The following is a 26,620-nucleotide window of genomic DNA, read 5'->3' on the forward strand; positions in this document are numbered from 1 at the left end:
ACTTAAAAGTCAAAAAGAAATTATAACTAGGGATAAAACTACACCTAGAGCAAAAATAGTCCAGTACTGCTCCAAATGGGTACAAAAATGAGCCTATACCAAGAGTGTCAACGACTTAGGAAGCAAAAATAAGTTTACAAAAGGAGATAAGATCAAGAGTTAGAAATAATGTTTATTAGGCACAATGACAGAAAGAGAGGATGTGAGGAATATTATTGAAATATAAGAAATGCATTTGAAAAGTTTCTAAGTTAAAAGGTGTGTGAAATGGGTGGGCCACAGTGGCTCAGCAGGCAAGAATGCTTGCCTGCCATGCCAGAGGACCCGGGTTCGCTTCCCAGTGCCTGTCCATGTGAAAAAAAAAAAAAAAAAAAAAAAAGGTGTGTGAAAAAAGGCAATGTATATATTGTAGAAAATATTTTGCCTAAATTTCTTTATTACATTTTGTGATATCTCTTCGATTTGACATTTTAGTCTTAATTATTCAATCTCAATCACACAGTCCACCCAAGTTTTTCCACTGGATGAATAAAATCTCCTCCCAAAAGAAAGAAGTGCACTAGTTTAGCTAACTATTTTTAGAGCATTTTTAGATTCTGAGATAAAAGAAATTTATTATGAACTGGGGGGTCTATATATATTTAAGAAATTTTAGCAATTTGTTATTTATTTTGAACACTAGGATTTCTATTTATCACTCAATAATAAAACAGCAAATAGACTATATTTAGCACTAGAGGGGACAAAGAAAATTCTCCTTAACTATGTAAAAATTAAAAGATAATGGCCTTTTACCTTAAGAATTAAGCACCATCAAAATTTCCTGTTCTTAATCAAGGTCAAATACACTGATAGAACTAAGCTCAGAAGTGAAGAGTTTTACCCTTAGTGAATTAATGATAATCACTCAACAATTCAAACCCCAAGCTAACTACCAAATGAGTTATTCAGGTTTAACTTTTTATTGAGATTCTTTCTTGAAAATATCCAACACCCAGCTCTTCCAATCTCATCCTTAGTCCTTAACTCACAAGGAATTTTATATCATGTAAACAGAGCAAAGAGAAGCACTTCATTATTCATGGGGAAGAGTATGGAAAATTATCTGCTTGATTAAAAATATATAGCTTTATTGTGTAAACTGGTCAACACATAAGACATAAGTACTAATAGTTGATTCTGAAATAAAAATATAACAGGATGAAATATTGAAATGCAAGACTTAGAGTATGTTTTTAGATTTGGAGAAAAAATTACTTAAATTGCATACATTGTGTTTTTCTATTAGGTTAAACGCTATGTAGCTGAGGAACAATTAAATATTTTCTGTTGCACAAGTAAAAGCAATTGTCCTAACAATCAAAAAGATATAAACCAAAATAGCAAAGAATCTCCTCTCCTCATAATAGGCCCCTCCCATGCCCCCCCTCCTGCCAAAAGACTTTCTTTTTTTTTTTTTTCCTTTTTCTTTTTTTTACCCATGACTGTTAAGGACATTTTCTGGCTCTATTTCTGCACCATGAGTTAGGTCATGAGAAGTGTCAAAGATGCATTTCCTTCAGATGGGAAAGGGCAACTGATTTTAACAACCATACAAAGATGGGAGTACAGTGCAAAAGGGCCAAATCAGCATTTTTGAGAACAAGGAAGATAAAAACTTTCTGTATTCACATATATTTGATTTTCAGCTTAAAAACACTTAAATATCTTTTCATCAATATATGCTTGCATATTCTGCTCAAGAAGAAAACAGGAAATCTAAACTCAATGTAGCTGCCTAAATTATCAACAATTTGTAAAACAGGATTACTCATCAAAAAAAAAAAAAGAAATGAAACTCAGCATACCATATGAATGTTAATAAATAGTTCAAGTACTTGTCTTCTAAACTTATTTTTCCAAAAGTAAGTCTACATAGAAACTGTCTACACAGAAACTGCATTTATATAAAATCCTTTAGAGTGAGAACCACTAAGAGGAGTGATACCATGACCATTCTTGGGCACACTGCAAATGAGAAATAGTGACTCTCCTTTCTTCCCTGCAATTCTTCTACCATAGTGGTAGAACACTTAATCAGTTGGATTAATCAGTTGGATCACTTAATCAAAAGTTGGATTATTCAGATGGATCACTTAATCCAACACTTAATCAGTTGGATCACCGCCAGAAAATTGTATCCATTTATCAGTGCCATCATTTTATATTTTTTATCTACTATTTTGTCAAATGTGGACAAGTCCAAAATTAGACTAGAGTGAAATAGAAATATTATTGAACATTTATAAAGTATCCTCTACTAGGGATAAATAAATAGAAACATGCATCTACTTCAAAGCCTTAATTGCTATTCTAAATTCTTCAGGTATTATTCTACTCATTAGACTAAAATTATGTAAGCCCTTCAACTCCTTGAAAACTAACAGCTAAGTTTATTACCTATCACTCACCCCTACCCCCAACTCCATTTCTAACAGAAGCTAGAAGAATCCTTTTTAGGGAAATTGACTGTCTTAGTACAAAGAGCAACAAATACCAACAACTGAATTCCATTAAAATGGCCAGTCTCACCTGATAGCCTACTATGGGACTTATCCACTTGCTATGCCATACCCAGGGTCAGAAAGCTTCCAATCAATTTCTTAGTAACTTAAGTTGAATAAAAATAAGAATGACTAGGACGGGCCACGGTGGATCAGCAGGCAGAGTTCTTGCCAGTCATGCCAAGACCCCAGTTTGATTCCTGGTGCCTGCCCATGTAAAAAAAAATACTAATAAATAAATAAAATAAGAATGGTTAGCCAATGACCAACCAAGGATCCATACACATTGAAGTCAGTATTTTTGTTAAACCAGTTGAGATGGGGCCTAGACACTTTACAAATATACTCAGGTGAATGTACAGCCAGGGTTGAGAACAACTGTTCAAGCATGAAAGACAAAACAAAGAAGTAGAAAGCAGAGAACTCAGGAAATGGAGATAATACAAGGAAGAAAAACACACTTCAATTATCTTCAATTATTGTCCAAAGAGATAAACAATATTACATCTATAAGATAAGAAAAGGATAATGAGAAAAACAGTCAAGAAAAAGGATATTAAAAACACATACCAAAATTAAAATGAGACAAGAGAGTGGGATGATGAAGTTAGGGGAACTCTCATGAGATAAAACAAAAAGACAAAGAGGTTGAAAAGTAAAACTTTTCTAATTGAAAAGTAAAAAAAATGGTGGCTCAATGTAGGAAATACATTTTCCAACAAGTATGATTTCCAGAAAAGGGCAAAAGAGAAAACAGCAGAGAAGAAGAGACTTCTGGGGAATGACAAATCAGAGTGGGGAAGGGTGGGACAGGAGAATTCTATTTTTTATTACAAAACTGTGGTATTATTTGACTTTCATAATAAGGGCATATACTTCTGGGATAAAACGTAAATTTATATTAAAAGGATAAACAAAAATAATGAAATTCCAACCAAGGTTACCAGAAAAGAGAAGCAGAAATCAGCCCTAATATATAATTCCTTTTAGACAGGTGGTTTTCAAACTTGGAGACTCCCCTACACCTCTCAAGATGGTCTGAGAGGTCAAAACAATATTCATGATAATAAACGACTTTTGTATGTGTATTTTCTCATCAGTATACACTGGAATTCTCCAGAGGCCACAGCATCTGTGACATCGTAACAGAGCAGATAGGACCATCCAGCTGCTTTTTATTAGGTGAGACATTAAAAAGACTTTAAAAAATATAAAACGCCATTTTTCCCAAAAACAAGTTCTGTTTTAGAAAATAGTTCTTTTAATAAAAACATTTCATTTACAATATTGATAGTTTAAAAACTTTTACATTTCTATTTTTTCTCTCCATTACTACCTTTTTTTTTGGCATGGGCAGGCTCCAGGAATCGAACACTGTCCCTAGCACAGCAGGTGAGAATTCTGCCACTAAGCCACTGGTGTACCACCATATATTTCTACTTATAATTCATAATAAATATATATAATATATTATAAATATATAGACATTTATAGATATAACCCATTAAAACAAAAATTCTTTGAGGTCTTTGACAATTTTTTAAAATGTAGAGCTTCCAAAACCAGAAACATTTGAGAAATATTGATTTGCAGAATTTTTTTTAAGGTTCTGAATATCTTGGCAAATATAAGGTTGAATAAAGCAGTATTATAATAATGTCTTAGTGGTGAAGTTTAGTCACTCAGTTTGGCACCATAAAGAACAAAGACAACAAATCCCTGAATAGAAATATATAGAGAATTAAAGAAAGGGATTTTCAGGACATAATGACATGACTTACTCAAATGATAAAGATAAGAATTTTGCTTCCAAAATTATGACATGATCTGATAAGACAAAAAGATCCATGGTACACCAGATTCATGCAAGGGTTGCAATGATTACAAGCATAGAAAAGTTGAGAACATATCGCCCTCTAGAGGCTTATCTCACTAACTACTTAAAAACAAAATTTTTAAACCTGAAGTTTATGCTTGCTAGTGTAGAAAAGGCAAAATATTTTGTGAGCAGGGAAAAGCATAAAAAAAAATTCCAGGTTATCTTCAATTGCTAATTGCCTTATGGAATTTCTATTAAGGGAAAAAGGTGTCATATTCTAAATGAACCATACAAAAAGATAAAAATAAAATATTCGAACAGGGTTTAATTAACTTTTACTGTCCTAAACCATAATTTAAAGACAACATAATATCTACAGTTTTTAAACATACTACACAGGTAATTTTATTTTCCTTAAAAACAATATTATCTCTATTTAAAATCTGGTTTCTTCAGTCAGTTCTTCTTAATTGAAAACAAGTTGTTTTTTTTAGGAAATTATAAAGAGCTCACTCTTCAAACGGCTTTCCCAAAAAACTCATCTGCACACTAAGAGAAACAAGAGAAAAATGAAGTAAAAATAAAACATGTATGATTTGGGAGGTTTTAAGACTAGCAAATTTCAAGACTAGCATGTTATAGCAACATTTTAAAAAGGATGATGAAAGAAATATTAGAAAACAAACTCATAAGGAAAATTTTATTAGATTTGAAAACAACAAATTAGAAACAAAACTGCACCTGAACTAAAATAATGACGTACAGGAAAAGCCCAGGTATTGAACTAAGATGACCTAAAAATATTTTGCCTCATTTAAAATGTATGAATTATTTATATATTCTATTGTCATATGAGGAAATTAAAAGCAGAGCTACAATGCCTATGATTGATCTTTATTAGTAATAATTAAAACATACAAATGGAACTGTAATCCACAAATAAATAGTGATGTGGGAAAAAAGTCAAGAAACATCACATTATTATTGATTGTCTTAAGTAGGTGAAGCTATTTAAGGGTGAAATGTGTGGTTGTTTTGTATTTAAATTGTGTTGTGGTCGGTCTCAAGAAAACTACTGATGAACGAAGTAAATAATTACAATAAACTAGCAAATTAAAGCTATATACAGAGTCTCTAGGTAGTAAAAATATTGTATCACACTGATGGTAAAAAGAAAAAGGATGCTACCGGTTATTTAAAAGCACTTTTCTGAAATATGGAGGCTGTAAGTCAAAGAGGCCTCTTCCAAAGGTGTCAAAGTCTCACCAACTACTTTCCATTTGGAAGAAGTAGAAGTAGAACGGAAGAAGTTGAATGTGGAATTCAGATGTCAAACGCAGTAACTCAAAAAATAACTCCCCCTCTGAGGACCAACAAGTTAATGGGTGGGATAGACTTCTAGGAACCCTAGGGAAATGCAGAAGTGAATATAAAACCCTTCTGTTACTCAATGGAAATAGCAGAGAAAAAAATAAATTCCTAAAAAGCCTATGACATAGTGGACTTTATAGATTTGAACCTAAATGGAAAATGAATTGGCAGAATAAAGAAATGCAAAGGCTCAAGAATAGGTAGATTAATTTATTAAGCCATATTTCCTGACATATAGTATGGAAAATGAACAAAAACACATTAAAATAACAAAATAATACTCCCATCATTTTCAGTTTTGTTTGGTGTCTCCATTTCAGAAAGAACTCTTCACAAACAACTAAATCGATCTGAGTCCAATAATGCTATCAAAGTCTATACAGAATTGTTTACAATCACATTTCATTCACTCATTATTCAATCAATCATTTATTTACTCTTTTGGATGCCATTGTACTAAAAAAGAAAGAAAGAAAGATGAATCAGTCCCAGATACGACCTCAATAATAATAGTAATAATTCAGATTCAATGATGTCTGCTAATCTGTTACTGAATATTTGATATCTGCCAAACACTATTCAAAGTGCTTTGATTCTCACAGTAACTGTCTAAAGTGGATAGTATCATAAAGCCCATTTCAGAGGCACAGGAAGTACTGGTTTTAGGAAATTATGGAGGACAGATGCTACTTCAGGCAGTCTGACTCCAAGTCTTCCAGCTGCCTCTCTAAGGAAGCTATAGCTTAGTAGTAAAGATAATAAAAAATAAAAGGCAGAAAGTAATAAACAATAAGTACATATAAAGAGAAAACAGAGGGAGCAAACATAACAAGTCAGACACTTTTTATAGAAAGAGAAAGCACTTTATAAGCTGAGCCTAAAAAGAAAGGTCAAATTTGGACCTGAAGAAATAAGCAGAAAGCAATTCAGGTATTCAAAACAATGTGTTGAAGCTGTAAAAGAAATGCAAGTAATTCGATTTGCTTGATAAAGAGATGCTTATTTGTTCAACAAAAAATTACTAATTGGTAAAAGGAATACCCATTGTCCTGGAGGACTATTTTATCATTTTTGCTTTTTCCTTAGAGTGCCAATACCTGCACCCATTCCACTTTCAAGTTCACTGAGAAAATAGAGCAATCTTTCAGGTACCTTTTTCCCATTTTCTTGCTTACCTTTAAATGAATGCTCCTTGAAAGACTTGTCAATACTGGTCTCCATTTACTCTCTTTCCATTCTTATCAAAATCTACTTCCACCAAGCCCCTACCACTCCACCAAAATTGCTCTTATTCAGATCATATACCTTCTATATCGAGGGCAAATATCTAGTGGTCTTTTGCCATTTTCTTAATCTTAACAGCCTATCAACAGCATTTAATCTATTAATCACTCTTGCATCTCTGAAAAAACTTTCTTCACTTGCTTTCTAGGATCCTCCTGCATGATTTTCTTTCTATAACACTGGCTGGTTATTAGAGGGCCCTAGGACTTAGACCTTTGAATTCTCTTCTTTATGGCCACTCATTCACTCACTAGGTGATCTCCCCAAGCTCATAAGTTTAATTATCATCTATATGCTGAGGTCTTCCAAAATTTATTTATAGTCCAGTCTTCTCTACTAAACTCCAGACCCATATAAACCACTACCTGTTTAACATAACTAGGATATCAAAAGAAATGTTCAGAACTCCTGATCCTGCCCCCATCCCTAAACCTGCTTTCTCCCCAGCTTTCCTCATTTCAGTTGTTATATATTCTACCGATTGTTTAGGCCAAAAACCTAACTAATCACCTTAACTCCCCTCTCTTTTCTCATACTAGACATTCAGCATATCAGAAATCCTGATGGCCCTACCATCAAAACGTTTCAAAAGTCCAATTATTTTTCACAATCTCACCTATTAACAATCTGGTCCAAGCCCCCATCTACTTTCAATTGGATTTTTGCAATACTTTCCTAATTGATTTCACTAGAATTCCACCCTGGTACACCTAGAGACTGTTCAGTCTCAATATAGTCTCAAATTCACACTCTGTCAGAACACTGTTTACCATCTTGGCCGGTTTGAAAGGATTTATGTGCCCTAGAAAATGCATGTTTTAATCCTAATCCCATTTTGTAAAGGTAGCCGTTTCTTCTAATCCCTATCCAGCACTATAGGTTGGAAATTTGATTCTGTTATCTCCATGGAGATATGACTCAATCAGTTGTGAGGTATTAAATTTTATTAGATGGAGACGTATCTCCACCCATTCCAGGTAGGTCTTGATTATAAATAAAATTTCCTAAATTTCAATAAAATAATCCTAAAAGAAGGAATGCTTTTCCTTCTATAAAAGAGGAAGCATTTTGGAGAGAGACCCTTTTGAAAATGCTAAGAGCAGCAGAGATGCGAGATAACCACAGAGTACACCAGCCAGCAACCTTTGGAGATGAAGAAGGAGTAGACCCTGGGGGGAGATCATGAAGCAAGAGGCCTGGAGAGGAAGCTAGCAGATGCCACCACATTTGCCATGTGCCTGCACATCATTCACCCTTTTGAACCAAGGTATCTTTCCCTGGTGCCTTAGATTGGACATTTTTATAGACTTGCTTTAATTTGGGCACTTCCATGGCCTTAGAACTATAAACTAGCAACTTATTAAATTCCCTCTTTCTAAAAGCCATTCCTTTTCTGGTATATTGCATTCTGGCAGCTACAAACTAGGACACTATCTCACTCTCATTCTCAAAACCATCGACATCTTTCTTTTCAACAAGGCGGCTGAGAGGCAGACACAGAAAGGCAGGTCTCTGTGAAGACCCTGATGGACAAGACCATCATCACCATCTAGGCTGAATAGAGCCACATCATCAATACTGTCAAAGTTCAAATCCGAGACAAGGAGGGCATCCATCTGACCAGCAGTATCTGATTTTACCGTAAAATGGCTAGAGGATTACCACATTCTCTCAGACTCCAACGATTAGAAAGACTCCATCCTATACCTGGTACTTCATCTCCATTGTGGCATCAAGAATTCCCTCCACCAACTTGCCCAGAAGTACAAATGTGACAAGATGATCTGTTGCAAGTGTTATGTTCACCTGTGCCTCTGTGCCATCACCTGCCAAAAGAAGAACTGCAGATACATCAATAATCTGTGTCTTAAGAAGATTAAGTAAGGACCCTCTTCAACAATCCTTGGCCTCCTGTAGGGCAGCCTCCTTCATGAGCCCCAAGGCCCTGAGACATCAATAAAGTTTCCCTTTCATCAACTGAAGCAGTAAAAGAAAACAAAAACAAACTCCACAGCTTCCCCATCTTACTCTGAGTAAAAGTCTAAGTCTAACATGATCTGGTAATTGCTCTGACCTCATCTACTATGCCCCTTGCAAAATCTGCTTCAGCCACACTGGACTCCTTGCTGTTTCTCAAAGGAGGCACATTCCCATTTCAGGGCTTTTACATTGGCTGTTCCCTCTGCCTGAAACACCTTTCCTAGCTATCTGCATGACTTTCTTCCTTAATTCAGCCACTCTGCTCAATTATCATAATCTCAGTAAGGCCTATATATAAAGCACACTAAAACTGCTATTCTCTCCCAGTCATTCCCTATTCTACTTCTTTGCATTATTTTTTTCTATAGCACTTAAAACCATCTATCATGCTATATTGTTTAAGTTTTTATTTGGTTTATTTGTCATCTCAGGCCACTAGAAAGTCAGATTAGTGGGGAGTGGAACTTCTTTCTTTTTTGTTTGTAGCTACATTCCAAGAGCTCATAACACTGTGTGGACATAGTAAATACTAAATGATAGTTGTTGAACGAAAAGAAAGCACATAACAGATATTAAAACAAAAAGCCATAAATGAAAGTTTCTTTATTCTGGCAAATAACGATTAATATCTTAATTCTTTTTTATTCAGTCAACTTCTAAGGATGGTAGAAGTCTTAAGAGTCCTCATTTTACCAAATATTATGTGAATTCAAACAATAAAAGTCTTTAAGTAGGTCAATCTAATGGGAGACACAGACATGACAATGCATAATTACCATTTGTAATTAAATAAAAATACGCACAGGGTACCAATATTTAGGCTATCACAGATGACACAAGGGAAGGCTTAAGAGAGGAAGTGATATTTGAGCTAGATCATAATCAAGAAAGGTTTTACTGCCCCTGAGGCCTTGCCCTAAGTGTGGGGAAGCTGGACACTGGGCTTGGGAGTATACTGAGTCCTGAAGGGGAGTTAAGGCCTCCCTGAAAGTGTTAGCGACTGCTCCTGACCAAGACTGAGGAGGCCCATGTCTGCTACTGGCTCCCTAGACATCACCAAAGAACATCAATTTTGACAAGCCCCAGGTGACCTTTGGCGTGACAGTAAGACAATTTTCTTAATTAATACTGGAGCCATCTATTCTGTTTTGACCTGTCACTCAGACACATTACCCCCATGCACCTGTCCCATCATAAATAAATAAAGTAAATAAAAAGGAGTAAATAAAACACCTAAAGCCAGGGGGAAAAGGACAAAGGCTATTATAACAAATGAGGTAAAGAATGATGACCAAGAGTTCTTAAATCATTTTTGTGCCATGGACTTGGTAGATAGTCTGAAGCCCATGGACTCTTTTTTTCATGCTTGAAAAAAGCATGAAAATACAGAGAATTACAAAAGAAGCCAATTACATTTCTAAAATGAAGTTACTACATCTTAGTATTTGCAAAAATTTCACATTTAAAAGATATTACTACACAATTACATAATCTCAAAGCAGTGACAAGGATAACCAATATTTCAAGACAATCATGATAAAAAATTTTCATATGTAATGGGATATGAAAATATCTGCACTTTCTATTAAAAATGCTTAATTTCATTTAGAGGATAGTGAATATAAAAATGTAACTTTTTCCCTATGTTCACAGGCCCCAAGGTAAGAACTCATCAAGATAAAGGTTCGGGCAACAAGAAAGGAAATGAAAGAAATATTTACAAGTATATATTACAAATAAATAAACATCCTACTAAGTTAAAAAAAATGGCAAATGGATAAAGTAATCCTAACCTAAAATGGATTGGCTCCAGAGAATAAAAAGGAAATAGCCCTATATCAACTGTTATTTAACAGTTTCCTCTACTTGGCGAAAAAAGAGCAAAGACAAACAATAGTAATAACCGCCAAAGCATGATTCATTGTCAAGATGAATCCCTCCCTGTTCAAAGGTTTACATTGTTTTTTGACCAGTATCAAATTGTTTACCCACACAAACTGTAAATATATCATTTTTAGAACTAACCAACAACAATTCCCATTTTGTTTTGACATGAAATATACATGAAGAAAAATGATGCTACCCTATAAAAATGAGAAAGCTACACAGAAAAACGGGGTGAAATTCTGGTAACAAAATTTTAGCATTTGAGTTATAAGGAGGAAAAAAATGTCTCCTGAACTTCAATGCTTTCAAAAGAAAATCTTTTTTCTTTTTTTAAACATGGGCAGGCACCGGAAATTGAACCCAGGACCTCTGGCATGGCAGGCAAGAAGTCTGCCTGCTGAGCCACTGTGGCCCGCCCTCAAAAGAAAATCTTGCGATTAAGTACAGCAATATTGTCAACAAGTCTGGAATCTCCTCCCTGAGACCTCCTTTTTTTTAACTTTCTGCAAAAATATGAAGAGAACTGTGAAACCAACAAAAGCTAAGGGAAAAAAAAACAGTATATTTCAAATCAGAAATTTGAACTTTACAAATGACAAAATCTACATTGATTGGCATATTGTACTCCGGTAAAAATAAATTTTGAAAGGTATTTTTCACAGTCATTCAATGTATGTCTTTTTCCTTGGGGTAAATGATCCATGAGGGTAGGAATGGCCACGAGGCACATAATGCCAGAAGCCTAGCATAATACCTAGTGTGTAGTTTGCTTAATAAAAAATTGGAAGACTAGGAAGAAAAAAGAAGCTCCAAAGAATAGTTTATGAAGGTGTATAAGTGTAAGTAATATAAATCTTTCTTATCTTTTCTACTGATACGTCAGTAGTTTCTCTTATTAGTCTAACTTTCCCACAAGCATACTGAATCTTGTTGCATAAAATCTACTGTGAAATTTAAGAAAAGCAGTCAACACATACGTAAGAGAAGTAACCTCAAAGAATCTATACTGTATACGTAAATGAATGATAAAATAATGTATATAAAAAAAAGTGGAAATAGTTATTTCTGAACTAAAATTTCTTGCAAATGACTGAAAATATAAACATTTTATAGCTTTCTGCACTTCATTTTTTTAATTCAAAATAATTTTTAGAAATGACTATTTTCATCTAGGATTAATTCTAAAAGGTATTCAACCTTTAATACCATGGGTCACTAGAAAAGTTAAATATAGACGAATAACAACTGTTTCTTATAAGGATAATAGAGCTGAAGCATAAAGCATGATCTCAGGAAAGTATACACTCCCACCTTTTTTGAGTTACAGAATTTCTCCCTAGTATTCCATTTATCTTTATATATTTTTCAGTCTGTCTTAAAACTTCCTACAGAAAATATGTATCTGGAATTCATTAAGTATTACAAAAGACTGTTTTCAATCAGAAGCAAAAACAAATAAGTACTCTTTTCTGTGGAAACCATAATTTCCACATATAAAACTCCCTTCTGTTAAAAGAGAATCTGTAATGCTCTAGAAAAAAGTGTCGTCTAATGTCAACAAACTTTCTGTCTTTCCAGTGGGAAGGAAATGGTACAACCACTTTGGTGTTATCCACCAAAGGTAAGATTCATATATTTCATATCTCAGCAAATCCAGTGAGAAATGAGTACACATTTGCACCAAGAAGCAAGTTAAAAGATCTTCACCATTACAGATGATAATCCCAAACTGGAAACTGCAAGAAACCAAATGAACATCAAAAGTAGCAGAAACTTCAAAAAAAAAGGGGGGGGGAGGGGTGGCAGTGGGAAAGGACACAGAAGCAGATTTGTACAATGGTATATGTAACAGCAATGAAACACACAAAAGCTACATGCAACAACATGAATGAATCTCAGAAACAGAATGAAAGACATTAAATATAAAGGAATATAAAAGTCAAACAATGTTTAAGGATACTTCCTTAGGATTACAATTATTTTTTACAAGTAAGGAAGTGATTATCATAAAAGTCAAAATTAGAAGGGACAAGGAAGTGATTATCATAAAAGTCAAAATTAGAAGGGACACAAAAGGGGGATTCTAGCAATGTTTCATTTATTGATTGGGGTGATGGTTAGACAACTATTCACTCTGACATAAAAATATTGAGGTATACATTTTGGGTTCTGTTTTCCCTGCAACATATTGATAGAAATCACATAGGAATATATTTAAAAATAAAATATAATACTGTTGTAAAAAAAAAACACAAAAAAATAACAAATAAAAAAAGATAAAAGAATACAATGCTGTTCTATCTAAAATACAGAGGACTTCAACGAGTTCTGATCCTGGCTACACACAGCATGTTTTTGAAAAGTTCTATAAACTCTTCAAAACATTATGTAAACAAGATGCAAACTTCATATATCGTAACTATGACAACAGGTTTCTATTATATATTGAAAAAGTTAGGGAGTTAAATTAGCATGGTATTGATGACTATTATTATATTACCTGCAATTTATTAAATGATTTAATTAATTAAGAATGTGCCAAAATAGGCCTAAGATCTTGTTTTTGACATACTAGAATAAATGTTTATTTTTATCCCAGATCTCCAAAATTTAGAGCAGAGGGAAAGAGGATTGTAGGGGGCAGGTAAGAGAGAGACAATTTAATTTTACCATGTAGCGGTGACCCAGATGGGCTGCTAGACAGGCCTGGAACAGGGCTACAGCGACCTCCTTGCTTAGATGTCAATTCTTGTTCAATCTCTTCCAGCCCAGCACTTTTCTGGAAACGGCTCATGCGATTCACTACTCGTGGTGACATATGTGTACGAACACAAGGCTGGCCACCATAAGGGTTGATGGGGAAAACGTGGGAAGTCCCCCGGAGTGTACTGACCACAACCCAGCGACAATCATGGCTGAAACAGATGTCTTGTACCTACAAATGAGATAAGCAAAAACTTGAAACTACTTGGATTTCTCAAAGTTTATCATATATCAACAAACATGAATAAAAATGGTCACCTCATTGGCAAATTTAATGGACAGGTTATAAATAAATTTTATCCTATAAATGTGTTTCACATTGAATGCTAATCAAAACTCTTAGGTTCTGAATTCTGTCCTTGGTTGCAGAGGGCACTTTTTCAGATATAGGATCAAGGCAGTTTCACCCCACTGACCTCTAGAGATATGGGGCAAGATAATATGTGTCAGGTTTATTATCCTAAATGAATTTGGCTTCTAAATCATAAAATAGTAAAATTAAAATATATTCTATAAGGTAAACAAAGTTATTAATTCAATCATTTGCTCAACAAATATTCAATGGACACTATGCTGAGTACTGGGAACAAAAAGGTGACTAAGAAAAGTATCTTGCGTTCACCATCCATTAGGTGTAAAAAGCATGTAAGAAATTTATAAAAGTAAAACTTATAACAAGTGAAACCATTGTGTTTTGTCCAAGACAAAGTGTAATAAAAAGAAAAGAAAGCATTAACTCTGGTTGAGCAAGGCAAAAAATTGGTAAAGGTGGAGAGTAAAGAATGGTCAAAAAACATATCAGAAAAGGCCTAAATTCTAGAATTCAATTTTGAAGACAACCAAAATGAAGTACAGAGAGATATTCCACATAGATGTTTTTTCAGATATATATGCATGGAGATAAGACAGAAATGATAGGCAAGTAATTCACTATGTCAGAAGCCCCATGAGATTCAGCAAAAGTTGTCTGGATTTTATCTAAGACATACTGATGTGAAGATATCAATTTTGAAAGAAGGGTTCTGTGATTAAAATGTAGGAGTGGATTTGGAGTGGGAATGGTTGTAACTATAGAAAAAATAGGTAGGAAATAAGTAGGGTATAGGAAACTGAAGAAAGGTAGAACTGCAGAAGAGAAAAGGCCTTAAAACACTAGACATACACATGCACATGACCACACATACACACACCTCATGTATCTGCAATAATTAGGAAACTTTCACTTTAAAGGGCCAAATGTTAGCAAACTTTTTCTCTAAGGGGCCACATGGTTTTACAGGCCATATGGTCTCTGTAGCAATTACTCAACTCTGCCCTTATAGAGTCAAAGCAGCTAAAGGAAATATGTAAACAAATGGATATGGTAGAGGCAATGTTGTGCCAATAAAACTTTATTTACAAAAACAAATGGCTAGCCAGGGATCCTAATCTAGGGAAAATTAGCCACTAATGTGCATGACACTTATCAGGTACTGAATAAAGAAGCTTCATATTTTTAAATTAGTAAATTTAACTCAGTACCTTCCCTTGATATCAATCCAATGGGGATAACTTGGAAAAAAATCTATTTATTCTCTTCATAACATTTAGAAGAAAGCTAAGCAGAAGTTGATATTGTTTTAAGCATTTTTAAGCACAATCCCTAAAAGACAGGCAGATCACAGACACTTAGATATACTACAATGAGTAAATGATAAATGGACTGAAATAATTTTTCACCCTATAAAACAATCCTCAAACAGTGCATAAAAAAAAAGAAACAGATAAGGTTAAAACATAATAGCATGTTTGCAAGTGCAATTTAACATGATAAACGTGTGTCTATACATATATATATGAATTTGAAGCACATTAACTTACACTATTACATTAAATAATATGCGCTAAATAAAACTGCTCAAGCATTCAGAGAAGCACACTTTCCACTACCTTAACCTTCACATAAATATAAACTAATTTTGGCTAATATTCAAAAAAATGCACCATGAACAAAAGCCGTAAGTATCCATCAAGGCTAAAAGAACCCACAAACTTTTAAATAAAAAAGAAATATTAGTCTTATGAATTAAGACAAGATGCTTCATTGTTGGACTACTGCTAGACAAATATCTTATTATCAAACTACAGCTGAACCCAAAATTCAACCTCATGCTGGCCTGTTTTGATTAGTTACACATCCAAATTACACATAATAATTTCCTGAAAACTGACTATTTAACACCCAGGGGATTCAAGTATTATGAATAAAATTCATTCCACAAGTGTATAACTGTCTGCAATGACTTTCACAGGAACAACTTTTCTAAATGATTAGGGGTCCTATGCAAAGACAGAGTAGAAAAGACTAAAAAAAGAGGGAGAGAGGAGGAGAAAAGAAAGGGGTACAAAGAAAAGTGTAAATAGCAGAAACAAGAAAACTGAAATATAATACCAGAATGATATTTCATATTAATATTATATTATTCAATGCAATTTTTTTGCATGCCAGAATCAAATATGTTAAGGAAAACACGCTTAGGTACACAGGCTGAGAAATTCATGTTCTTTCCAAAACGGAAATTAATCATTTTATCTAAAAATCTTTCCCCAAAACACTCAAAGCCGACCTCTTCCTGTTCTACTAATGAAAGAGTCTCCTTCTTCCATTTTAAGAATGCTTCTGCTATGAGGTGCTGTTAACAATCAGTATCAAGGCAGGAAAGCAGAATTCCACCTAACTGCTTATGTAGAAAACTGCTATTAGAGAAATGGCTCTGCTCTTTGGCTTTGAAAGCACATCAGCACACATAAATGAGGAGAGAAGGGTTGCTAAAGATATTAACTGTCGAGCGAACTAGAGAAAGTTTAATATTTAAGTGACATTATAGGGGATAACAAGTTGCCTACCCAAAAAAGGAAAAATGATATAACTGTTGGAACTATTGAACTAACTGGATAGGTTTTCAAATATTATCAAAGCCAAAAAAGGCTATGCAGAAGGACAAACTAGTAATAAAGTAATAACATCACCTGTATGATTTTCAGACCTCAACTTTCTTATATCTATGATTTAGTTCTACAGTATTAAACGTCATGGAAAATAACATTTACCATATACACATTAAGCAACTGTGACATGAAAAAGTTAAAAAAGTTCAGGTACCTCTCACAATCGAAACAACTGCTCTAGGAAATAAACTGATTTGAATAATTTTTTTTTAAAGTTCTCACTATTCACTATTCTGAACTCAGACACTAAGTACATTTGGATAATAAAGAATATACTGTATATCATCCTAGTTGGCCATACTTCAAAATGCAAGGAATGAGTATGGATGGGTATGGACATGGACTGTCAGACTGAGGCAAGTGTTGGTTCCTTCAGCAAAATTTTTCTGTAACAGGCCAGATAGCAAATATTTTAGGCTCTGCAGGTGTCCAAGCAAACTCAAGGATACTATGTAGGTACAAATTTCCACATGCGTTTTATTCATAAAATCCAAAATATAATAATAAAATTGATCATAATTATCTGTAATACACATCTACTAATGTGAAAAACAGTATTTCTTTTTAGAGAGGAAACTATTTTCTGAAATTGGGGTTCAAAGTTAGTGTCCCAATTACAGAATAAACACAATTCTTAGCTTGTGTGATGCACAAAAACAGGTGGAAGGCCACATTTGACCCATGGGCCATGGTTTGCTGGCCCCTACTTTAGACAATCATCACAGTGGTCAATGTAAGCTAGGCAGAGACTCTAGATCTCAAAAAACATAAGACCCCAAAAAACATCCTTTTAGGCATCTCTTAGTGTATAAACGTATTTATACGTATATCATAATACATACAAAAATAGATGCACATACAGACATACAGATGCATGTGCAACCACTCCACATGCACATATCAGAGACATAAACCTGTTGTTCTTATACATTTCAATATGGTGCAAAAAACCCCCAAATCTACAGTATCATTTCAAACGGCTGCATTTTGTGGTTATGAGAGTAAATCGACCCCCTAATAAAATATATTTAGTTATTTCCAATTTCTACTGTTTTTTTAAAGCTAAGTTAAATTACAAATCATTTCTACTTTTCAGCATATATTCCAGGAATGGACTTGTTGGTTCAGAAGGCATACACACACACATATATATCTTTAGGGGGGTGCATGGTCTGGGAATTGAACCCAGGTCTCTCCTAACACATATATTTTTAATACACGCTCGAAACAAATCTCTAAAGAAGTTGTAAAAGCTGTATTACATCAATATAGGCTCTTCCTAGAGACAATATATCATAGTAGATGTATCAAAGGACCTAACATCTGGCACTTTCGTTCTGAAAAGTTAAGTAACAACTCTATACGATGAGTTTCTTCATTTGTAAAATATAAATATCAACAATATCATGGGGTTGTTAGGATTAAAAGCATGTACAGTTCTTACAACAGTGCCTGGCACTTAATAAGCAACGCACAAAGATGTCTTCTATTATTACTATGATAAATGCTATAACAATAGATTCCAAATCTTCCCAAATATCCCAATTCTAACAGCCAGCAATACAGACTAAGCCACTAGCATTTCTCCATGAGGTTACTATACATAATCCCTGATGAATGCAGGTGGCTGAAGGATGCACTGACTGAGAAGTAGATTGACAAACGATGGTATATACTTATGAACTTATGAACCAGTGTTGTGCTGCTACAAAAAAGGAATGAAGTTGTGAGGCAAACAACAATGTAAATGAACACGAGAGACATTTGGTGATGCAAAATTAACCAGAAATAAAACAACGGCATAGTCTTCTTTAGAAAATGCTTAGAAGAAAACAGGGGGCCTAGATTGTAAAGTTTTATAGCAGACACATTTAGTTTGGAGTGGTAATTGTTATTTCTGGATAACAGAGGTTGTTATATATATATATATGTCCTGATATTTAGAGATAAGAACGAAGTCGATCAGGTTGGGTTAAAGTAATTCAGAACAGAGAGGTAAGGAAGACAATGTCTATATTTTAGAACCACACACACTCTTTGAGACCAAAGAAAGAAAGGTTTATTTGGTCTGGAACCAAAATTTTTTGTAGCACATAATCTAACTCAACCTAGCTGTAAAGTTCATTTGAACAACTGGAACACAGGGAGCCCAAAATAAGAAAGTGGTCCCTTAATCTTGTATAGCCTAACGTAATGCCTGGATGCATCCTAGAGTCTATCAAGCACATAATAAAAAAGTATTGGCAAAGTCCCTTGAGGGATGCCAGAAAAATACGGAACTATTAAACTTTACCATCAGGAAATCCACTGATACTGTGTCAAACTTTAGGGACACCCAAATTAATAGTCCATGCCCTTGATCTTGAGGCTTACTCTTGTGAAACATAAGTAGGTAGCTGAGAAGCTTAGCCTACCTATAGGTATGCCTAAGAGTTACTTTTGGAGGACCTCTTTTGTTGCTCAGATGTGACCGCACTCTCTCTAAGCTTGACTCTGCAAGTAAAGCATTGCCATCCCCAGTACATGGGACATGACATCCAGGGATGAAAGTCTCCCTGGTGATGTGGGAGATGACTCCCAGGGATGAATTTTGCCTTGGCACCATGGGATCAACAATTACATCCTGACCAAATAGGGGGAAAGAAGTGTAACTAATAAAGCATCAGTGGCAGAGAGAGTTTAAATGGAGTCGAGAGGCTACTTTGGAGGTTGCTTTTACATAACCTTCATTTAGACAGTACTACCTATGATAATCTGCTAAACCCCAACCAGGACCATCCCAGCCAATACTAAAAAACACCTAGGCAATATATAAGATTCCACAAGGGTTCCATGCATTAGTGTAACTTTTCAGAGACTACAACCACTCCAGATGGGCCCCTGGACCAGGTAAGTCCTGAAGCCCAGAGGGCCCAGCCTCTCCAAAATATCGATAGGTGCATCTTCTGACCCCATATTAGTGACACATCCTTCCAACATGAAAATTTACAATGCCATAGCCCAAACACCCCTGAAGAGAGGGATAGAAAGATCAAAGGAAATGGTAGAGTTATACAGAGAAAACAGGATTTAGCAAATGAGTATGATTGCTGAGTCATTAAATTGATATCTCTTTTAGTCTCCAGTATCTTAGAGCAGCTAAAAGTAAAAACCTAAAATTGAGAAATTGTAACCCATGTCAAACTCTGAAATCTGTGCTACAAATAATTGTGGTGCTGTGCTTTAAAATTTATTGCTTTTTTGTATATATGTTATTTTTCACAAAATAAAAGAAAAAAGTCAAATGTGAGACAAAATAAAGTATCAATGGCTGAGAGATCTCAAACAGAGTTGAGAGGTTATCCTGGAGGTTATTCTTACGCATTATGTAGATATCACCTTTTTAGTTAAGGTATATTGGAGAGGTTGGAGGGAAGTGCCTGAAAATGTAGCACTGTGTTCCAGTAGCCATGTTTCTTGAAGATGACTGTATAATGATATAGCTTTCACAATGTGACTGTGTGATTGTGAAAACCTTGTATTTGATGTTCCTTTTGTCTAAGGTATGGGCAGATGAGTAAGATATACGGATTAAAAATAAATAATAGGGGGAACAAATGTTAAGATAAATTTAGTCGATTGAAATGCTAGTGGGGTAGTTAGATTCAGTTGTCAACTTGGCCAGGTGAAGGCACCTAGTTCTGTTGCTGTAGACATGAACCAATGGTACGTGAACCTCATCTGTTGCTGATTACATCTGCCGTCGGCTACGAGGCATGCCTGCTGCAATGAATGATGTTTGATTTAACTGGCTGGTGCTTAAATAAGAGAGTGCAACGTAGCACAGCCCAAGCAGCCCAGCATCTTGGGTTCAGTACCTCATCTCAGTAATCACAGCTCAGCCCAGGCCTTTGGAAGTGCAGAAGAAATCACCCCAGGGAAAGTAGTTGGAACCCACAGACCTGGAGAGAAGGCAGCAGAGATCACCCTGTGTCTTCCCACATAAGAAAGAACCTCAGTTGAAAGTTAGCTGCCTTTCCTCTGAACAACTAACGAAATAAATCCCCTTTTATTAAAAGCCAATCCATCTCTGGTGTGTTGCATTTCGGCAAATAGCAAACTGGAACAGCTAATGATCAATGAAAGGGAGTGATAAGGGATATAGAAAAAAAATAGGGGAAACAAAGGCTAAAATATATTGTGTGGATGGAAATACTAACAATCAATGAGAGGGAGAGGTAAGGGGTATGGTATATGTGAGATTTGTTCTTTTTTCTTTTTCTAAATTGATGCAAACGTTCTAAGAAATGATCATGGTGACGGATATACAACTATGTGACGTTATTGCAAGTTACTGATTATATACCATGAATGGAGTGATCATATGGTAAGAATGTTCATGTTTGTATGTTGTTATGTTTAAAAAAAAGAAAGGAAGAAAGAAAGAAACAAGACTACTAGAAGACAGCTCTACAGTTTTAGGTACTTTCCTTTAGCCATTTAAATACATCATAAACTGAAAAGGCATAGCTATGTAATGTGTAACAATAACCTCCAGGATAACCTCTCAACTCTGTTTGAAATCTCTCAACCATTGATACTATTTTTCCTCATTTCTCTCTTTCCCTTTTGGTCAAGAAGGTTTTCTAAATCCCTTGATGCTGGGTCCCAGCTCATCCTGGGATTTCTGTCCCATGTTGCCTGGGAGATTTACACCCCTGAAAAGTCATGTCCCATGTAGTGGGGGAGGGCAGTGGGTTCACATATTGTATCAGCTTAGAGAGAGAGGCCACATCTGAGCAACAAAAGAGGTTCTCTAGGGGGTGAATTATAGGCCTAATTTTAAGTAGGCTTAGCCTATCCATCGCAGGAGTAAGTTTCATAGGGGCGAACCCCAAGTTTGGGAGCTCCACCTATTGATTTGGTTGTCCCCACTGCTTGCAAGAATATCAGAAGTTCTCCAAATGGGGACATGGAATCTTTCCCCTTTCTCCACATTCCCCTAGGAGGACCTGCAAATATCTACTTATTTGCTGTCCAAATCACTCTGGGATTTATCGAGGCATCACACTAACCTGAACAACCCAACAAAATCTCATGCTCTATTCAAGATTCCCTGGACTTATAGTGTTCAACTAAATTGACCATACAAGTTATATTAGGAAATACACTCCCAAAATGTAAATTTTGCACCAAATAAACATCTCTCCTTTTAGTCGCATATAGAAGTTGAAATTTTAAGATACTGGACAGTATCATTCTTTTCCAAGTCTTCTGATATACCTTAGTCCTACCCAGATCAGCTTCATTTATATCTCTATTTGATGTCTGATCACTTTTTCAAATTTTTAAACAGTTCCTGTATGGGGTACTGCTTTCACAGCTTCAGAGTTCTGACTCTGAGTCTCAGGTGTCACACAAATACCCAAACTTTCTGGGAAAAACCAGGTTATATACAAACAGCTCAGTATCTCAGAATTTAGAATTAACAATAATACCTATTGAATATATGTGACTGCTGTAAGAGCTTACAACCTAAGGCCCTTTAAAATAAGCCCTAACCTGATAACTCATGCTCTTGACTTAGTCCACTGAATCTTTATATTATAGCTAGTCCATATGATTGAGGCACAGTAATATTTATCTTTTGTTTCTGACATGTCATTCAACATACAGTTCTTAAGAATATGCATCTAGTTGCATGGCTCACAACTTCCTTTCTTCTTGCAGTAGTTCAGGAGTCCACTGTATGTATACACCAATAGTTCCCCCTTCATTCCTTAGTCATTGTATCCTTAGGCCATTTCCATTCATTGTGGGTCATGATCACTGACACCAGAAACACCAGTGTGCAAATGCCCATTCGCATCCTCACCCTCAGTTCCTCCAGGTATATACTGAGTAATGGGGTTTCAGGATCATATGACAAACCCACCCACTCCCATGGAACCACCATATTGTTTTTCAAGGGACTGTACCTCTCATTTTGCTACCAACAATGTATACTGTAGACATTCCTAAATTATACTGTCTTAGTGTCTTAGTCTTTATCCTCTATCCTACCTTCTGATTTCATACGTGCCCCTAGCCCTTCTCCATCAACCATACTCAACATTCAGATTCATTCAGTGTATTTATATTATCGGGCTACAATCAGGAGCTATCCATATCTGAATTTTTACAATCAGTCTTCTTGCACAATCTGTATTCCTCCAGCACCAAACGTCCAATTTCAATCCTTTCTGTCTCCTGATAACCTGTGTTCTTAACTTCAGTTCTCAAAGTTCACTCATTAATGTTAGTTCATATTAGTGAGACCATATATTATTTATCCTTTTGTTTCTGGCTAATTTCATTTAGCATAATGTCCTCAAGGTTCAACCATGTTATTACATGGCTTCATGACTTTATTCCATCTTACAGCTGTGTAATATTCCATCGTGTGTATATATATATATATATATATATATATATATATATATACCACAGCTTGTTTTAGTCACTCTTCCTTTGATGTACATTTGGGCCATTTCCATCTCTTGGCAATTGTAAATAATGCTGCTATAAATGTTGGTGTACAAATATCAGTTTGTGTCCTCGCCTTCAGTTCCTCTGAAAAGATACCTAGCAATGGGATTGCTGGATTGTATGGCAATTCTATACTTAGCTTCCTGAGGAACCACCAAACTGCCTTCCACAGCAGTTGTACCATTTCACATTTCCAAAAACAGTGGATAAGTGTCCCTCTTTCTCCGCATCCTCTCCAGCACTTGTCATTTCTGGTTTTTTTTGATAATGGCATTCTAGTGAGTATCAGATGATATCTCACTGTGGTTTTGATTTGCATTTCCCTAATAGCCAGGGAAGTTAAGCATTTTTTCATGTGTGTTTTAGCCATTTATATTTCCTCTTCTGAGAAGTGTCTGTTCATGTCTTTTGCTCATTTTTTAAATAGGATTGTTTGTCTTTTTGTTAAGTTGAAAAATCTCTTTATATATTCTAGATACTAAATCCTTATCTGATATGTGGTTTCCAAATATTGTCTCCCATTGTGTAGGCTACCTTTTTAATTTCTTGAGAAAGTTCTTAGATGCACAAAAGTGTTTAATTTTGAGGAGTTCCCATTTAGCTATTTCCTTCTTCAATGCTCGTACCTTGGGTGTAAGATCTAGGAAACCAGCTCCTATTAAAAGTTTTATAAGGTATTTACCTATATTTTCTTCTAAAAGTTCTAAGGTCTTAGCTCTAATATTTAGGCCTTTGACCCATTTTGAGTTGATTTTTGTATAGGGTGTTAGATATGAATGCTCTTTCATTCTTTTGCATATGGATATCTAGTTCTCCAAGCACCATTTATTGATGAGGCTGCTCTGTCCCAGGTGAGTTGGCTTGCCTGCCTTACCAAAGATCGATTGTCCATAGATGAGAAGGTCTACATCCGAACACTCTATTCGATTCCACTGGTCAATGTATCTATCTTTATACCAGTACCATGCTGTTTTGACTGTTGTAGCTTTAATGTCAGATAGTGTGAAACCTTCTGCTGCATTTTTCTTTCTCAAGATATTTTGAGCTATTTGGGGGCATCCTGCCCTTTCAAATAAGTTTGGTTATTGCTTTTTCTATTACTCCAAAGTAAGTTTTTGGGATCATAATTGGTACTGCATTGAGTCTATAGATGAATTTGGATAGAGTTGACATTTTCACTATATTTAGTCCTCCAATCCATGAACACAGTTCAGGTTTTTATTTTTATTTTTAGCTGCTCTAAGATACTAGAGGCTAAAAGAAATATCAGTATAATGACTCAGCAATCATACTTATTTGATAAACCTGACCTTCTTGAATAACTCCCCATCACCTTTGATCTTTCTTCCACTATTTAGGGGCCTCTGGGCTATTCCCATTCTAACTTTTTCACGGAGGAGGCTTTTAATAATATGGGATGGCGGGTGGAACTAGCTGATGTTCTGGAAGGGCTGGCCCCTCTGTATTTCAAAGGACCTATCTGGCCCAGGGACCCATCTGGAGGTTGTAGGTTTTGAAGAGTTACTCTGGTACATGGAACCTTTGCAGAATCTTACATAATGCCTTAGGTACTCTTTAGGACTGGCTGGAATGGTTTTGGCAAGTTATGATAGGTAGCAATGTCTAACTGAAGCATACGTAAAAGCAACTTCCTGAGTAGCCTCTGGACTCTACTTGAACTCTCTCAGCCACTGATGCTTTGTTATACTTTTTTCCCCTTTACATCAGGATAGCATTGTTGATCCCATGTTGCCAGGGCCAGGCTCAACCCTGGGGGTCATCTCCCATGCTGCCAGGGAGACTTTCACTCCTGGAGATCATTTCCCATGTAGTGGGGAGGGCAATGATTTCACTTGCAGAGTTGGGCTTAGAAACAGAAAGACCACATCTGAGCAACAAAAGAGGTCTTCTGGAGGTGACGCTTAGGCATACCTATACATAGGCTAAGCTTTTCCACAGCATACATAAGCTTCACAAAAGCAAGCCTCAAGATCAAGGGTTTGGCCTATTGATTTGGGTGTCCTTAATGTTTGACACAGTATCCAGCATTTCCCTGGTTGTAAAATTAAATAGTTCCATAATTGTTCTCCCTTTCCTCAACGGACTTTACCAACACTTTTTCATTATCTGCTTAACATCGTCTGGGATGTATCCAGGTGCTACATTAAGCTATACAGGATTAAAGGCTCTCATTCTTGTTCTGGGTTCCCTGAATCTGGATTGTTTAAATGATCTATCCAGACAAGTTGAGTTATATTATGTACTATAGAAAACCTAGGATCTGGACATAATATGATACTCTTCCTTTTGTCTCAAAGAAGACAATGTCTTCCTTATCCCTGTTTTCTGAGTTACCTTAATCCTGACATGATGGGCTTCATTTTTATCTCTAAATAGCAGGTTATACAACAGCCCCTCTAATCATATCATTATTCTTAATAGTTTCAAAGTAGAAATAACTTAAATGTCTATCAGCTAATTAAGGGAGAAACAATATATTCCATAAAATGGAATATTAATTACTCATAAAGAGGAATGAAGTTCTGGTACAGGTTTAAACATGCATGAATCATATCATTATTCTTAATAGTTTCAAAGTAGAAATAACTTAAATGTCTATCAGTTAATTAAGGGACAAATAATATATTCCATAAAATGGAATATTAATTACTCATAAAGAGGAATGAAGTTCTGGTACAGGTTTAAACATGCATGAATCTTGAAAACATTATGGAAAGTGAGAAACGTGGCAAAAAAAGAGCATATAATGTGTGATTCCATTTACATGAAATTCTAGAAAAGACAAATTTACAGAATCAGAAAGTAAATTAGTAATTGTTAAAGGCTGAGGGTATTTCTACAAATGGGGAGTGACTGGTAATGGATAGCGGTATCTATGTGAAATGGTGAAAATGTTTTGATTTTATATCAGTTAGTGGTGACTGATAGACAACTTAATTAATATACTAAAAACAAGTAAATTGTACACTTGACAATTGTACACTTTGAAAAGATGATAAACTTTAAGGTATTTAATTATATCTCAATGAAGCCACTATAAAAAATTAAAGGAATACTAACAAGCTAGCTGCTTAAAGGAAAGACCCTTTCTGTTTGTGGTTTCATTTAATAGCACCTTAGTTCTTAGAGATGCTTATACTATCCAATGCTCAAAGGAAGATAAGTAGCTGCTGGGAAGCCTCTACTAGCATTTTATCTGTGCCCATCTTGGCTCACTTTACATCTAGAATTGGGTTAGACAAGTGACTTGAATGAAATATGGGGAAAATGTTTAACTAGATACCCTTATTAAACATCCCTTTTTATTCAGCATAAAAGTGTGGCATACAGAAGATGCAAAACGTCACAGAAACAGTACCCTAATTCAGTCTGGAAACATTCATTAGGACAACCAAAATGGTCAAGGACCTTCATCACAGTTGCCAGCCTGTGGCCTCTCTTAAGAATTTTGGAATCT

General features: G+C 35.3%; 1 protein-coding gene across 20 annotated transcripts in view; it reads right to left on the reverse strand.

Annotated features, from left to right (window-relative positions):
• BCAS3 (BCAS3 microtubule associated cell migration factor) overlaps positions 1-26,620 on the reverse strand; it is a 726,008-nt gene that overhangs the window by 390,166 nt on the left and 309,222 nt on the right. For all 20 annotated transcript variants that reach the window (XR_013177676.1, XM_077165018.1, XM_077165019.1 and 17 more), the window contains one exon: positions 13,555-13,819. Coding sequence is in view for 19 of the 20 variants with exons in the window: in XM_077165018.1 (XP_077021133.1) it covers positions 13,555-13,819 (265 nt within the window). In the remaining variant the exon portion in view is untranslated. The remainder of the gene's footprint in view (positions 1-13,554; positions 13,820-26,620) is intronic.

This window comes from Tamandua tetradactyla, chromosome 6 (genome assembly GCF_023851605.1).
Source record: "Tamandua tetradactyla isolate mTamTet1 chromosome 6, mTamTet1.pri, whole genome shotgun sequence".
Classification (NCBI taxonomy): Eukaryota; Metazoa; Chordata; class Mammalia; order Pilosa; family Myrmecophagidae; genus Tamandua; species Tamandua tetradactyla.